Source organism: Protopterus annectens, chromosome 13.part0 (genome assembly GCF_019279795.1).
Source record: "Protopterus annectens isolate FY-2018-M chromosome 13.part0, PAN1.0, whole genome shotgun sequence".
Classification (NCBI taxonomy): Eukaryota; Metazoa; Chordata; order Ceratodontiformes; family Protopteridae; genus Protopterus; species Protopterus annectens.
In genome coordinates this window covers 382,052,299-382,069,381 of record NC_056747.1, presented here as the reverse complement: position 1 = coordinate 382,069,381, position 17,083 = coordinate 382,052,299, and the positions used below count along the sequence as shown (strand labels likewise).

The following is a 17,083-nucleotide window of genomic DNA, read 5'->3' as shown; positions in this document are numbered from 1 at the left end:
CTATGTGCTCACCTCATGACTTGGTGGATGGTTGGGCACTAATATCACATGTACTACATCCTCTCTTTCCTTACGTACATTGTACAATAAATCATTTTATAACTCAAAGTATGAGTGTATGAGTAGGAAGTGGGAACATTTTGTTTAGCCCCTCCCCCTACATCTATAGCTGTATGTGTCCTTGTTCTGCAGAACGTGCCACCTTTACATTGTACCTTCTTAAAGTTTATCCTACTTACTTGGAATTCAGACAATCCAGCTCTGTCAACACAGGCACTGGGATTTCAGTATTTAACTCTTCTACTAAGAAAGGCAATTGAGCAATATCCCTTAGTGTCAGTTGCTATTCTTACCTTACTTATTTCTTTGTGTTCTTTTAGCTGATTACCCTGATGCGTAGAACCCTCTTTATTCTGTTGAAAACTGCTGCTTTTTGACTCAACAGAACTATCGTAAGAGCTCTGTTTAAGGTTATATTGTCTGTCAATATACTACCCTCTCATAACTTTATGTTGCACTGCTTTGGGTCAGTATGAGTAGACACTACCCTCTCAATTTCTTTTTCTTTTCTATGTTGTTATCCTTTCCAGTACTTTCTAACTCTATTTCCATTGGGATATGCCCTTTCATGGTGTGATTCTTCCTCTTCAGTTCTGATTGATATTTCTTGCCAGTTAGCTGAGCTGAGAGAATTTTAGCCCAGTGATTTCAGTTCCATCTTTTCTGGTGGACACACTGTTCAAAGGTATGTTTCAAGGTCTTCCTCCCTGACTAGTTGCTTGATGGTGGAGAGGTCTTTGATATTACCATGGACTGGACAACTGCCTGCATCACCTTAGGTGCAGCACAACAGCCTGAAGCAAGTTCTCTATGGCTGCCAACTTGTCAAAAGGAAAAACACAAATGTACTCCTCACTAAATCTCTCACCCCATCCCACAAGATAGTTGTGTAGCTAAATAGGGGATAAAATGCTCAACAAATGGTCAGTCAGTCAGAGAAAGGTATAACTTGGGATCCTTTTTGGCGTGGAAAATTGTGCCAAATATGTCCACTACACTGAGGAATGCGGTATCAACTAATGCAGCAGAAAGAACTAGTCCATAAAATTATGTGGTTTTACTGAACTGAAAATACAAATATGTGTGCAGACTCTTCTTAAGCATAGCTGAAATATTAAAAAAAAAAAAAAAAAAAAAAAAGTATACAGTCTCTCATACCAGTTCTGCTACAAGCCCAAGGTGATGTCAGTCAGCTTCCTTACAGTCTCTCATACCAGTTCTGCTACAAGCCCAAGGTGATGTCAGTCAGCTTCCTTACAGTCTCTCATACCAGTTCTGCTACAAGCCCAAGGTGATGTCACTCAGTGTCCTTCTGTATTGTTCTATATTGACCACTACCAGGAAATCTTCAGAGTATTTCACATTTTTTTAGCTTGTCTCTTCTTTCCTGTAACATACTGTCCAGACTCACTGTTGTAGGCACAAACTTGCTACACAATCAGAGGGCAACTTCTTTGGTTATCAAGGCCATAGCCCTCCTTTATATACTCTAAACTAAAAGGATGATTGCTTGTTAACAACATTATCTGTGGGAGCCTTTCTACCAGTACAAGAAAAATGTACCTGTCTTTCTTAAAGGGAACCACAACATTAAGATTTTCAGTTTTGTTTCCTAACAGTCTGTCACATCATACAATGAGAACCAGCACACTGTGCCACAATATGAATTTAGTGAAGGTGTCAGTTTATTAAGCAATAAGTACACAGTTTGCAATATATGGCTGATTTCCATGAGTTGTCCTACTTAAACCCATTACCAGAACTTTGGGAACTTGAATTATATAAGCACTCAGTATTATTACACCAGGGGTCTTACTGTATGTGGATTGTGGGGCACACTCCATCAGTTCATATTTTAGTGTCCTGATGTAGCTGATGCTCAGTGCAGTGAAATTAAGCAGGCACTCACACTGCTGGACGCTCCTTCATTCACGAGTGGACAACAGTAGGAACTTATTATTCTTCCCACATGCAGACCACAAAGGGAAACAGATTAGCAGACTGGAGGAATATTTCTGTGTGCGTAAAAGAAAATCAGTTCAAAAAGTTACTGTAGCATGTAGTACTGTAATTACATATATGTTTTTTTTATTTTGTTGTACAGCTCCTTTGCTTAACTTGTATCCCTCTAACGTGGTCGTCATCATCATGAACAATATCCTCACCTTCTTTCACTGTGATTCCAGCTCCAGGCTCACTAAGATTTATATCCAGAACTCTAAATAGATTCTGGTTTATCTCTGCTAAGGGTTCCTCACATTCACAGTAATATGTGCACCTCAGAACAGTAGAAATGACATCAGAAAGTGTACAAATATATCAGTGGGAGTGTGGTAGTACTGCCGGGACCACCAGAAGGCCACTTAGCCTTATGTTATACTTCCCTGTTCTGTGATCCTGTACAAGAATATATCAGTCCCATTATGACCTCTTAATCAAAGACCATTTAAAGTATGCATTCATTGTATCTTTCTACAAGGGTTAGCAATCTCAGAGTTAGAGGGAGGGAGACTCTTCACATAAAAAAAATGAGTTTAACAGTTTTGACAAAATATTGTTTGGTCAGTCAGCCTTAAATGTACAGCCTAACTAATTGACTGACACTCATAAGATTGATATTCACAATCTCCACTGAGTGTATCTGATTTTGGTTCCGATAGGAAGGGCCACGAATGGTATGTTATCACTGTGAACCGGTGCGGGTCCACATAGTCCAAGACTGAAAAAGGCATAATTCTCTGCTTCTTAAAGATAAAAACAACCATACGAAGTATCTAAAATAATGTTTTATTGAAAATAGTTCATGTTGAGTGCTTTCATTCCTGAAACTTGTGGCTTCTTCAGAACATACCCAAATTAGTCAAGCTTCATTTAAATAGCACAACATTCAGGTAATAAATAATAAACCAAATAACTAATTGTCTTAAAGGTACAACATCCTATTAAAAGCTAACTATTTCTTATATTGTATGTAAAAGATATATAAAAAATAGATACAAAATATATATGAGCACCGCTATAATATGATATAGTAAGTTCAATCGTGTAATTCTAAAAAAAGCTTTAATATTAGTAATAAATAAAATAATAACATTCAAAAATAAAATTCAGCAATGCATATAATATTTCTTCATAGTTTTGCTGCTGCCATTTTGAGGACTGGTTGGATGGATATGTGATCATTCAAACCCAGTTTCACAGTAGCATCCAGTTTATTTGCCAGAGTAATTCCCTATATTCCAGTCTGTTTTCCCAATATCCCCCTCTGGCACTTGGTTGCACTATCTCCAGTATCTCAAACTCAAACCTTGTAAAGCCTGTGCATGTTAGGAAATGTTTGAATAAAGCTTTATTTATATTACCTCTTTTCAGGTCATATAAATGGTCATATATTCTTTTGGAAAGTTTCCTTTTCATCTTCCCTGCATAGTATGCCTGCCATTGAATACAGGATGCTAAATAAACTAGTCCCGTAGAGTCAGAATTCCCTTTCTGTAAAACAACAATCTTTGACTTACAGTAATTATCCAAGTTGAAGACCTTGTTCTTGTTTATGTAGTGGCAAAATCTATACGGGCCACATTTTGTAGTACCTAGTGTTTCTTTTTCCATCCCTTTTTCTAAAATACCCTTAATGCTTGTGTCTACTTTGTGTATAAAAATTGGGGTTGCAACAACAATTTTAAACACTTCTTCATCCATTTTGAGTGTAACCCAATTATTTGTAATGATATTTTTTATCCGTGCACTCAATTCATTAAAATTAATAGCCATAGTGTTCTGAAATTATTCGTGTGTGTCTCATCCATTGATGTCAAGTTGTCCTGTCCAGCTCCAAATATGTTGTTACCTAATATGGGTAGATATTTGCTATCTGTATTGTTGATAACTTCACTTCTAAGCTTATCCAAAAGGTCAAGGGGATATCCCCTTTCTAAAAACATCTTTGTCATACTTTTCAGTTCATGTAAAAATCTGGTTTCATCAGAAACCATTCTAGATTTCCTGATGTATTGGCCCTTTGCTAGGTTCTTCTTACAATGCCATGGATGATTACTGTTGTAATTATGAGCTGGAAAGGGTCTCTTTCCTCTGTATAGAGGAGACAAAATTGTTGTCCTTTATAGTTAAATGCACATCTAGGCAATGAGTAGTTAAAACATTCTTTTCATGTGTACATTTTAAAAAAGTAGTAGTACCCATAATGTACAATATAAAATTGTCCAAATCCTCAAGACTTCCTTTTCAAACGACAAAAATGTCATCCAAACACCTCCAGTAAAATGACTATAGTTCATTGTATGCTTGTTTTAAAATAAAAGTTTTTTCCCAGGTCAACATGACCAAATTTGCAAAAACAGGGACACATACTACCCCATTGCCACTCCACTCACCTGTCTATAGAATTCTCCTTCAAAAAAATCAAAAGTTGTAGAGCACTATTTCCCTTAAAATGACAAATAATCTCACTTCTCTAGCATCAAGATCGTTGTAATCTACCAAAGCTTCTTCAAAACATCCAAATCCTGTATCATGTGGAATACAGAAAAAGAGGTCAATAACATCAATTGTGAGGAAACTGGATTGTTCTCTCCATAATCCCAGGTGTAGTTTACTCAAAAAATCTCATGACTCTCTTAATATATGACTGTGGACTTTTAACACTGATTTTAATTTTGTACTAATGTAAACTGCCAACTGGTAAATCTTCAATTGTTCTGTTGTTGTTATGAAGAAGTCTCAAGTTTTGGGGACAAAAGCACTCAACATGGACTATTTTCAATAAAACATTATTTTAGATAATTTCTATGGTTGTTTTTATCTAAGAAGAGGAGAATTGTACCTTTTTCAGTCTCGGACTACGTGGACCCATATCGGTTTATGGTTTTTATAGGTTGCATGGCAACACACTTTTTTCATTGGATATTATCACTGTGCCTCGCTCACTACAACAATCATAGTCTAAAGCCTGCATAAGACCCTCACCATATGTAAAACAGATAAGACTGCCACTGATCTGTTCTGTAACCATCTAGGTCGACCTCTAATTCTAACATTCAAGGGCCAGACTGCAGATTAGAGTTATAAGCAACTTGTACTAATTTGATACAAAATCCACACTGAAGTACTATCTGCAGTAGAAATGGACTGGATTACTTTTATAGGTTATTTGTTTTCATGTCACTACTCTGTGTGAGCTAAAATGTCAATATTAGGATAAAGTTTTAAATGCAAATTCTGGTGTAAAAAAAGCTGATAGTTTGGATTATAAAGGTATCACTACCTTCTACTTAAGGCCTGTTGGGGAAGAGAAACATTGCTGACGAAATACATAAGAATTTATATTTAAACACACACGCACACACACACACACACACACACACACACACACACACACACACACACTCACAAAACAAAGCTGCAATGGCACGGGTTTTAACATAACATCATGCATTTTTCTTACAGTAGTTTTGCCGCTGGAGCCTCAGATTTGCCAGGCTATGTGTGCTGTCATGAAGCTCTCATTTGATGAAGAATACCGGCGTGCCATGAATGAGCTGGGTAAGCCAAGATAATTTATCACTTCCAAAACAAGTTTGTATGTGGAGAAAATCTTGAGGAAACAGTTTAATTATGTAATCATGTATATAAATTTCTAGTAGATCATAATCTGACACCTCTGCAGTTGTTTATTACTATCACAAGAACTGATGCATCATTTTATTTATTTATCATGTAGATACATTCATGAAACAGTGACATATAAAGATTTTAACAACTGATCAATGCTAAATCAGTATAATTCAGCAGTGCTGTCACTGACCACATCTTTATTAGCAGGCTAGGTGCCATTTATTAACTAATGATCCCCCTGCACTCATTTATTTGCATTCCTTTCTCAGTAACATCTAGTCCTCTGATGACCTTTCCAGATAAAACCTAAGGACAGTGCAGTGCAGAGGCAATGTGTTTCTTAAACTTGCCAGCAGAGAAAGCCAAAAACCCAGCCATCTACTGTCTCCTGCCTGATGGTTGGCCACTTCAGATTTCTGCAGTTAACAAAATGCAAAAGGCATAACCAAGCTAGCTTTTCATACATTTGAGCCCAAAACTAGGCATTTATTACAGTAATAACATATTAAAGAGGTCTTAATCTGCAAAATTAATTTAAAAAGCACTTTTCAGTAGATTAATCCAATATCCATGAATCCACATTTTATATCATTTTGTTTGCTATTGTGCCATTAGTTGAAAAACTCTCTGTAGGAATTAGACTACCTGTTGGAGAGCTGCAATATCAGATTTATCAGGAGTGAGTTTGGCTGACTGGGCTAATGAGGAGAAACATGATAAACATCTCTTAAAGTACTTTCTGTTCCCAAGGAGGAAATTAGTCATATGTGCATAACAATATCTAATTTGGATAAAAAAAATGAAAACAAACATTAGTTGGTAGTATTTCAGAAGTCAGAAGCTAATACTAAATTGTCTTCTAGAAATAATGCTCACGTTACAAATCTGCTTTTACACTATATAGTCAAGATATGATCAGTTCATCACAAAAAGTAAAACACCAAGACTTGGAGACGGCTGTAGAATCCAGTATAAAAATCTTTATTCGACACAAGCGCTTTCGTGGGTAACCCCACTTCTTCAGATGTCTAATACATTTAAAAACAGCTCTTGGTTTAAATATCCTTTTGAAACACATGATTAAAACCAACCAATACATTGCTCTGGTATGAACATGCAGTTTCACTTTAAAGTAACATTCTACAAGGTACATGCCATTGACTAAACTAGAAATTTGAATGTGTATATATATATATATATATATATATATATATATATATATATATATATATATATATGTGTGTGTGTGTGTGTGTGTGTGTGTGTGTGTGTGTATCTACACTTCTAAAAGGCTATTTATAAAGTATCTAAATTGTAATTCAAATTTCCAAAACATTTCAGTTTGCAATCACAAGCACAGAATGTATCTGCACATGTTTACATTTTCCACTTATGTTCTCCAAAACACATACAAGCCTGTAACAAGAAGTCAGTAATTTATCATACAAATTCCACAGCACATCTTGCCTAAAAGCTGCCTAGACTTTAACTTAGGACATTTCATTTTACAATCACAAGCAAAGAATATATCTGCATGTTTACATTTTCCACTTATGTTCTCCAAAACACATGCAAGCCTATAACAAGAAGTCAGTTATTTATCATACGAACAATTCCACAGCACATCTTCCCTAAAAAGCTGCCTAGACTTTAACTTAGGATGCAGGGGTTTATATTCATTTAATCCATGACCTCTGTCAGCCCTTAATCTTACTATCCACATAGCTTTAAGCTCTTCAGTGATGTTCCATAGGTCCCCCCTCTTATACTCTCATATGTTCTCCCTATAACTAAAAATTTAAAAGCATGTTCCATATCATTATTGATAGTGTGTCTGGCCAAGGCATTCACTTTGTTCTTTTTATGGATGGCATAAATGTGTTCACATATTCTTTCCTTCAGAGACCTGTCTGTCTTCCCTACATAGAAACTATGGCACACTATGCAGTGGGCCAAGTAGACTAAATGCTCTGTTTCACAGGTGGCATTGATGTCAAACTCATATGTCTTCAACTGATCTGGATGTTCAAACCTAGAAGTTCTGTCTATATGTTTACAAAAATTACATCTACCACTTCAAAGATTTATAGTTCTTCGGTGAATACTTGGGTTTCACATCTATTAAACTACTAATGCTCTTATCTAGTCTCAGTTGTTTTGGAGAACATAAGTGGAAAATGTAAATATGTGCAGATACATTCTGTGCTTGTGATTGCAAACTGAAATGTTATGGAAATTTGAATTACAGTGTAGATACTTTATAAATAGGCTTTTAGAAGTGTGTGTTGTGTGTGTGTGTGTGTGTGTGTGTGTGTGTGTGTGTGTGTGTGTGTATATATATATATATATATATATATATATATATATATATATATATGTATATACATTCAGATTTCTAGTTTAGTGAATGGCATGTACCTTGTAGAATGTTACTTTAAATTGAAAGTGCTTGTTCACACCAGAACAATGTATTGGTTGGTTTTAATCATGTGTTTCAAGAGGATATTTAAACCAAGAGCTGTTTTTAAAATGTATTAGACATCTGAAGAAGTGGGGTTACCCACGAAAGCGCTTGTGTCGAATAAAGATTTTTATACTGGATTCTACAGCCGTCTCCAAGTCCTGGTGTTTTACTTTTTATTCTGGATTTGTTTTGTGCAGGACAAGTGAGTTCTAAAGCTTTGGTGGCACGTTTTGTGTTTTTGCTCATCACAAAAAGTGCTGGATCAGTTAGATAAAAAGCAAGAAAACTACATACTGTGTATGACTTGACATATAAAAAGTAGTATGAGGCAAGATTATGTATTATTTGCTCTAAAAGAGACACTCCAAGCCTTAAAATCGAATATAGGTATGACTTTACAGCTGTGGAACTGCCTACATTTCTACTGACATCCTCAGATTCAAATATAATGAACGTTCTGAACAGTGAAGAAAACAAACCTAATACGGCATCTATTGTCAGACTAGTAGAAGAAGTTTTAAAGAAATATGAAGACTTAAGGAGGCAAGAAATGTGTAAAAAAGAAAATACAAACACAAAAAAGGCAAAATGACATAATGTAAATTCCGAGATCAGAAGTAAAGAAATGATAACAGGAAAGCTCACAGTTATAGTAGAAAATCTATAGATTTTCTGGAACAACCAAATGCTGGTCAAAATTTGACAAGAGCAAAGGAAAGAACAAAGGCTGGTAATCTCAGCTCATACCAGCAGAGTGCGAACAAAATAGTTCACAAATTCTATACAAGAAACGGAAGATTTAGATAAATACAGGTTCTATGATACAGAACTGCACACATTGTGACTGGCTGTATGGTCAAGGGTTTCAATACTGAAAGGCACTATAAAATGGCAAGGATAATACACTGGGAGCTGCAAATATAAGATTCAAGTATCTGTGAAGCATTGGAAGCACAAGCCATGAAGAATTACTAAAAATAAAATAATGATTGCTTGGAATCATCCAGTACCAGCTGGCATGAATGCAAAATGAGAGAACTAGTTGGTGTAGCTGAAGAAAAGAGCAAAGGTAGAATTACTCACTGAAACAGGCATCATTAGTGCCTGCAGTTAGTAAACCATATACATTTGTAAACTGTTAAGGCGTACAAGTAGAACTTTATGCTGCAAGTAACATTTATGGTATACAGGAGTCAGTCACATGAATGTCTTGCTGTACAGAACACTATATACAACAGAAACTTAACAATTTTTATTTAGGAATGGAGTTCATTTCTACATACAATGCAAAATACTTAAACATTTGGAGGAGTTAAACGTCAGTCCTTTGGTGCACAGGCAGTGCTTTCACCAGGGATGCTAGTGACCTAGGTTCAACTACTGACCTAGGAAGCTGGAGGAATGGCCAGAAGGGAGCAGGCTTGCATGACTGATGGTAGCTTATCATCAGGGGTGGATGTGGGGTGATTTGCTCTGTAATGTTTTCTAATAGAGAGGCTGGGGAATAGCACAGTATCACACAAGTGAGATTGTGTGTGTGTGTGTGTGTGTGTGTGTGTGTGTGTGTGTGTGTGTGTGTGTGTGTGTGTGTGTGTGTGTGTGTGTGTGCGTGTGTGTGTGTGTGTGTGTGTGTGCGCGCGCGCGCGCGCAGGATGGAGAAGCAGGCACTGTAGCTCATTATGTGCAGAAATGCAAATGACTGTGTGTTATGCCATTGCCCACCTGCCCTCAATCAAAATTCTGGGGCATAATGAAAAAGCCTTACCATTGGAATGGAAAACATAGTGCCAAGATGCGCTAGTCTCCTATCTTTGTCTGTGAAGATGGATACTAATATTCCTTCAGCTGGTGGTCCAGTTTGGCAGCCACCATCTCAGAGGTAAGCCAGATGTTGTAGCAAGGGGTGACAGTGAGACACAGAGGTATGGCTGCAGTTGTTTGTAGTAGAAACACAGAAGAACTAAAACACATAACATAACCATTTTAGATATCAAGAGCTATTTCTTAGAATGAACAGTTAGTACATAAATATAGAAAGAAGTAGGAGAGGGCAACTCCCTTCTGGAACAGAGAGAGAGTTTCATATGTGACAATGGAAACACGCATTGAAGAACCACTTATGTTCATAGGTAGGTACTAGGCTATCTGCCCGAGGGCATTTATAAGCCTAGCCAGAGTATGTCAGCTTTTGCCACCCCATTGATTAATTAACTGAGCCTCTGTCAAGAAGAGCCAATGAAGTGATCCCAGGGGTGTATTTTCTGTTACCTATCAACTCGTCAAGGTTTCTCTTGAAGAGTGTTAGTGAGGGGCTCTGCCTAATGTAGTTAGGAATTTTGTTCCAAAGCATGGGGAGTCTCTGTGACAGGAATCTATCCCTCCAGCATGTTCTATTTATTGTTGTAGCGAGGCTTAGCTCACTAGAGCAAGTGGCTCACAGTGACTTGGATTTCTTTAGGTGGAGCATGTCCATCAATTCTGAATTGGACATGGCTTTATAAGTCAGTCAGAGATCACCTCTGAGTAAGCGATATGCGACTGAGTACAGCTGGAGTTTTTCCAGTCGGGCTGCATAGGACATATGTTTGAGTACAGTAATCCTCTTGGTGAGGTACTTTTGTGGTCTTTCCAGCTGTTGGAAGTGTCTTGTGAGGTACATCCCAAATGGGGCATTGTACTCTATGATGGGTCTGATGAGTGACTAGTAGAGGGGCACTATAACCTCTTTATTTCTAGATGCAAACCCTTTAGTAATTAGATGGGCTACATAGAAGGATTTCCTAACTACTTTGGCAATATGATTGTCAAAGGAGAGATTACTATCTACCTGGGTCCCCAGATCTCTTATTACCTCTTCTGTATTAAGGGGGCTGCCACCTATGTGGTAATGCATGGGTGTTTTGTTTTTCCCAAACGGGATGACTATGCATTTTTTGGCATTTAGCTTGAGACCATGACTTTGACACCAGGTGTCCGTCTCAGTAAGGCCCTTTTGGAGAATGTCCATGTCAGCCGGAGAGTCAGTTATGGCTCCCAGTTTGCAGTCATCGGTGAACTTGGTTAGCCATAGTCCTCCTGTGTTTGCCTGTACTTCTGAGAAGTATATGCCGAACAATAGGGGTCCCAGGACCAAGCCTTGTGGGACACCACTTGTGACTGATTTAGAGTTGGACCTGGAGCCTGCTATTCTTACCGTATGAGTTCTGTCTGTAAGCCAGTTGGCAACCCATCTCATGATGTAGGGGTTTATGTTCAGGCTGGTGAGTTTTTCTATAATTCCCAAGTGGGTAATGGTGTCAAAAGCCTTGGCGAGGTCAAGGTAGGCTGTGTGAACTACTTTGCCCTCATCTATGGCCTTGGTGACTGTCTCAAAGAAGTCAACCAGGTTTAGTAGGCATGATCTGCGCTTAACAAAGCCGAACTGGGTCAGATCAAGTGTTTGGAGGTTCCCAATGTCTTTGTTAATGAGTTCCATGATGATGCGCTCCATAACCTTGCAGACCAGGCTAGTCAGGCTTATGGGGCGATAGTTACCAGGGTCAGTTGTGGCCCCTCCTTTGTGGAGTGGAATAACCGTTGCTGTGTGCCATTCTATGGGCACGTAGCCTGTGGAGAGGTTGAGGTTGAACAGTGTGTTTAGGTGGGGGGTTAGTTCGTTCTGTAGTTCATGCAAGACGCAGCCTTAGACACCATCTGGCCGCATTGACACTGTGCTTTTGGCTTTTGAAAGGGCTGTTTTCACCTGTGTGTTTGTGATTTCCAGGACACTACACTTTTCTGGTATTGTGGGCCCTTTTGGGGGTGAGAGTGGGGTGAAGTTTGCACTGAATCTATCTGCCAAGATGTTGGCAATATCAGTGGGTTCAGTATATTTTGTGCTATTTTGCACTAGTTCAGAGCATATCTGCGAGTTGCCACTTAGATTCTTGACATAGCTAAAGAAGGCTTTGTGGTTATCTTTCGAATCCTTGGCTATTTTTCTTTCGAAGTTAGCTTTGGAGGATTTTATGAGGGACCTTAGTTTCTTACTGATACTGGTCAGAGATGTCTTTCCTTCTCGGGATTTGCTTTTTTTCTGAACTAGTTTCTTCCTTCTATTGTATAGCCTGTTTATGGCAGGGGTCCACCAGACTGGTTTCCTTCTCTTAGGGGAGTGAGTCTTGGTTTTGCTAGGGATGGCATGATCCGTGCATCCTTGTAGGTGCTCATAGAGTGCATTTGTAAAGGTTCCTGCATCTTGGACACTGTTATCCTTTAGCATGGGGGCTGTGAAACTTACCACCTCTGTCTTAGGTAAGGTGAAGTTTGCTATAGAAAAGTTTTTCACTGTGGTTTCCTTGGTTGGAGGTGGTGGTGTGGACATCCAGAGTGATTAGTTTATGGTCTGATCTAACCAGTGACAGGTTGACCTCTAGTGTGGAACACCTGTCGCCCATGTTGGTGATGACCAGGTCCAATATGTTTTCACCTCTATTAGGGGAGTTTACCAGCTGATCCAGGGCATTTGAGTTGATAAATTCCAGGAAGCGCTGGACCTGGGAGTTTGTACTTGAGTAGTTTTCCCAGTTAATGGTAGGGTAATTGAAATCTTCCAATATCAGGGTGTTCGGTAGGACCTTCATGTTTTCCAGGGTCTCCAGAAAGGAGGAGTGGTGGTCCTGGGTCATGGAGGATGATCTGTAGCAGGCCACAATTTGCATTGCAGATTTGCCTGATGTTAGTTGCACATGATCTCGGAGGTATCATGTTGCGCCACTAACCTGGAGGTGTAGGTATCTTTGATGAATATGGATACAACCCCTCCTTTTGTGTTTCGGTCCATGTTCTGTGGCCAAAATGTGTGGTATGAGTTGTAACCCAGTATTGTTGGGGTGCTCTGTGGAGCCTTGAACCAGATTTCAGTTACTGCACAGATGTCAACTTTCTCCATACTGAGGAGTGCTTCAAGCGCGTGCATTTTGCGATTTAAAAAAGGAATAATTAATAGAGCATATAAAATATTGCATAATAACTATAACAATCGATCAGAGGAGGTTAGAAAGGATCGGGAAGAGAGATTAGATAGGGCTGGGAAGTGAGAATGGATAAGCAATTCACAAAGAAACAATGAGGGTATATATGTCTCCCAAATATGCAACAAAATCTAGAGGATTTAGGATTTTTGCTTGGAAATGTTTACATAGATATTTTTATATCCCAAATACACTCCAGAGAATTTTTCATCACATAGACAACAAATGTTGGAGGTGTGATGGGGAAGAAAGAGATAATTGGGAACATATTTTCGGGGAGTGTAATGAGTTGGCAGACTTAGAAGATTCCCTGCAGACTGCTCTGTTGGACATGCTGGGTGAGCAAATTATTGTGACTAAGGAAATGACTACTGTGAGCTATAATACTGAATCAGAATTGTCTAGACATAATAAGGCCTTGCTGAGACTAATTATGATGGCTGCCAAAAAGCAATTACTAGAAAATGGAAATCAAAGTCTAAACCTACTGTACTAGAAATAGTAAATATAGTAACAGAGATAAAACAATTGCAATTAGGATTTTTAGAAAAGGGTAGGAACAAATTACATAGGAAAAATGGGAATTGTAGGAACAATACATATGGGGAGGAATGAGGTTTAAAAAAAGGCAGGACTTGAATGAGCTATGTAATGTTTGACTGAGAATGACTGAGTAGATTATAACTGATATATAATGTCTGCAACTAGAATTACGTCAATATGTTTTCTGATGTAAAATGTTTGCAACTGGGATTGTATCAATATGGTTTGTTTTCATTTATATAAATGTATGATTGCCTTTGTCAGAAGTGATAAGTTAATAAAAGTGATTCTTATTTTAAAAAAAAAATTGATGTATAGATTAACTTGTATTTTATTTACCATGATACCTGTGTAGGTGAGTTCCATTTTCAGCAGAGGTTTGAGAGTACAGACAGTAAAACAAAATATATGGAGTACAAACTTAATGTATTCTAAAGTTACAAAATCACTGTTCATATTGTAATCATTAGGTACATGCCACAGACTTAAGAAATCAAATAGAAAAAAATTATATAATTCAACTGACACTGGAACACAGGTGGTATATAATATGTTTTTATTGGACTACTATAGGTGTTAACAATATATATCCTACTTTAGCTTTTTGATTAAATGAGCATTCATAAGGGGCTAATATTTTGTTCCCGATGGAAAGCTTATATAAAACAAAAATACAGGTATATATGACAACCAAGTGCTTGAATAACAGCACTTATCAAAATGCATTGTCTTTAAATGAGATTGCTGCTTTCAGCAAGGTGCAACAGTCTTAGATGTGACTGTATTAAGTCTGAGATGCAATGGGCAAATCACTCAACAAGAGGGGTGTAGGGGCTGGCCTCCTACTAAAGCATAAAAGCCTATCCCAAAAAGTGGGTCAGTAGTGTGGCTTTTGACCAATCCATTTTTTGAGGAAGTGGCTTTTGCTCAGCTGACATGGAGGCAGTCAGGTAGGTTATAGTCTAACAAAAAGGTATCACATCACCTCTGTGGTCCAGTATAACAGATCTGGTCAGTTACAGAAATAATATAATAAAGGATTCCAATAAGTTTTATTATTCTTCTGGGGCACTAAACTAATACTGTTTCCTTGTACACAACGTTTCCTAATGAATAATAATTTCAAGAGCATATCTAAACAATCCTAGCTTGGTTTGTGATTTACTGTGGAGTTGACTGGCAAGAGAAATTTTATTTGAATTTATATTGTTATTTGTTATCATTGTTTTTTACTGTTTGTAGGTATGAAAGGACTGCTTGTTAACAAGATTTACTTTGATTCATATTTTGTTGTTTTACCTTTAATTTCACTGTTGGTTGTTAGAAAGGCATAGGTTTTAGACAGGCAAGCTCTAGCCACCCCAAGGGGCCTAGACAGGTATAAATTTACACAGTCTGCAGAGAGGAAAATACTGAGCATATCTAAGCAGTCCTGTATTGATTTGTGATTTATTTAGCTTTACTGTTAAAAAGAAGTGCGACTCCGAGCGATAGTGAGGAATCACAACTATTGTCTGGCTTGTAAAACTTGTACGGTCAGAACAACTTTACTGTACTTTATTATTTAGTTGTATATTGATTTTTGTCATAGAAGTTGATTTAAGTTCTCTTTGAATTCTGTGGATACTGATTTTGATTATTCTTTTTTTTGCAATATTTTATTCATTTGAAGCTGAATATGGATTCCTTAAATGAGTATGCAATTAACGATTTGCTAATGCATGCATGAAATTTCCACCTTGCAACAAACGGTGGGTAATCTCGCTTTGTTAGTGCAACAGCTTTCACAATGAGTGGAATCTGTGCTTATACAAGAACTAGCATGATCTTCTATTGCTAATGTAGTGACTCAGGACAACTTGTTAAACAATATTGTACATACTATAAACGCGGAAAGATTGGTAGATATTGGACAAGCACCAAATCAATAGGCCTTGCAGAATGTAGCCAATACTGGAAGAGCTTAGAGCTAATGTAAATTTCAGCAATATTCAGCCCAATAACGAAAATGAGAGTTTATGTTCTATCCTTGATAAATTGGATTACAAATTGTTCAAATTAAAGAAATTACAACTTGAGAACTTTTATTTTATTGAAAATATTAAAGCAAAACGTGTGCCAAAGGGGTTCCGTCAGTGGAGATTCCCTAATGGTCTGGAAAGAGATTCACCATTACATAAGGAACCTTTAGATCTCTTTGACAGACAAGGATGTGAGTATATGGAGCTACTAGTAAAGCAAAATGCTGAGTTAATAGACAAACTCGCAACAGAAGTGGCAGTGTTGAATGAAAACATTATAAAACACGCCCAATACTCGGAACTAAGAAGTGACCATGCCCACATCTTTTGCAGTATCGAACAAAGTTATTATTCAATCCAAAAGTTACAAGTTAAAAAAATCTGAAAGAGACAGAAGGGATTATAAAAATGGCTCTGCTTATCCACCTCTACCGATGTCACAGGTATGGGGTATTCGTGATTCTACTAACAATTCCAATTTATCGCATACAATAGATGGTAAACAAGCTAACAGTCAAAGAAGAGTAGAATCAGAAAATAACCAATAACAACCTATCCATTCTACTTGGATCAATGGAGGGGAGGGGCAGGATTTTCCGGAGTTGAGGAGATCGGAACGAATCCGCGAACAACAAAATATGCAAATACCCAAACAAAATCCTTGGAAAAAAATCATACAAGATGAATCAGAACAATTGTTATCGGTGCAGTGGGCTCCCTCTCAAAGCAATGAGGGGAACGCAATCATGGTTGCTCAATATGGTGACATGGACTTCACTTATGCCAATGACCTACCACTTGTTTCTAATGCAGTGACTGTGATTTATAATAAGGAGCGGGACTTTAAACTACACAGTTACACCAATATTGGACTAGATACAACCATTGCTGAATTTTTTGCACAAGGCTTAAATTTTGTACCAGCAAACCTTTCTAAGGTAATAATAGATCTGAAAGTGTTTATACAGAAGTTGAATTTTAATGTTTTATTTAATGAAAGAAAATCACAAATGGAGCCTTTAAGAATAGCTAGTACATACAACCCCTTTGCATCCCTTATTAGCATTATTTGAAACATTTTGTGAAATAGACTTACGGACCATGCTTGGGAGACATGATAGTAGGCATTGGTTTTTGGAATGTGAGAGTGAATGTGTGCTTGATCTGTTACGGGATTGTGATTTAAGGGCGATGAAGCTGGATAAGGGAGGGGGGATTGTTATGACAACACAAGATTATAATGAACGTATGCTCACCTTGTTGAGAGGCAGTGCATATGAAAATGTGAGTATTTCAGAATTAAACAAAGCCTATTATAAAATTAGCAACCTGATTAGAGACATGTATAT

General features: G+C 37.6%; 1 protein-coding gene across 1 annotated transcript in view; it reads left to right on the top strand.

Annotated features, from left to right (window-relative positions):
• Positions 1-17,083, top strand: part of APC2 (APC regulator of WNT signaling pathway 2) — a 788,186-nt gene that overhangs the window by 675,796 nt on the left and 95,307 nt on the right. Inside the window, exon 10 of the mRNA XM_044053997.1 lies at positions 5,527-5,622. Within this exon, the coding sequence (XP_043909932.1) occupies positions 5,527-5,622 (96 nt within the window). The remainder of the gene's footprint in view (positions 1-5,526; positions 5,623-17,083) is intronic.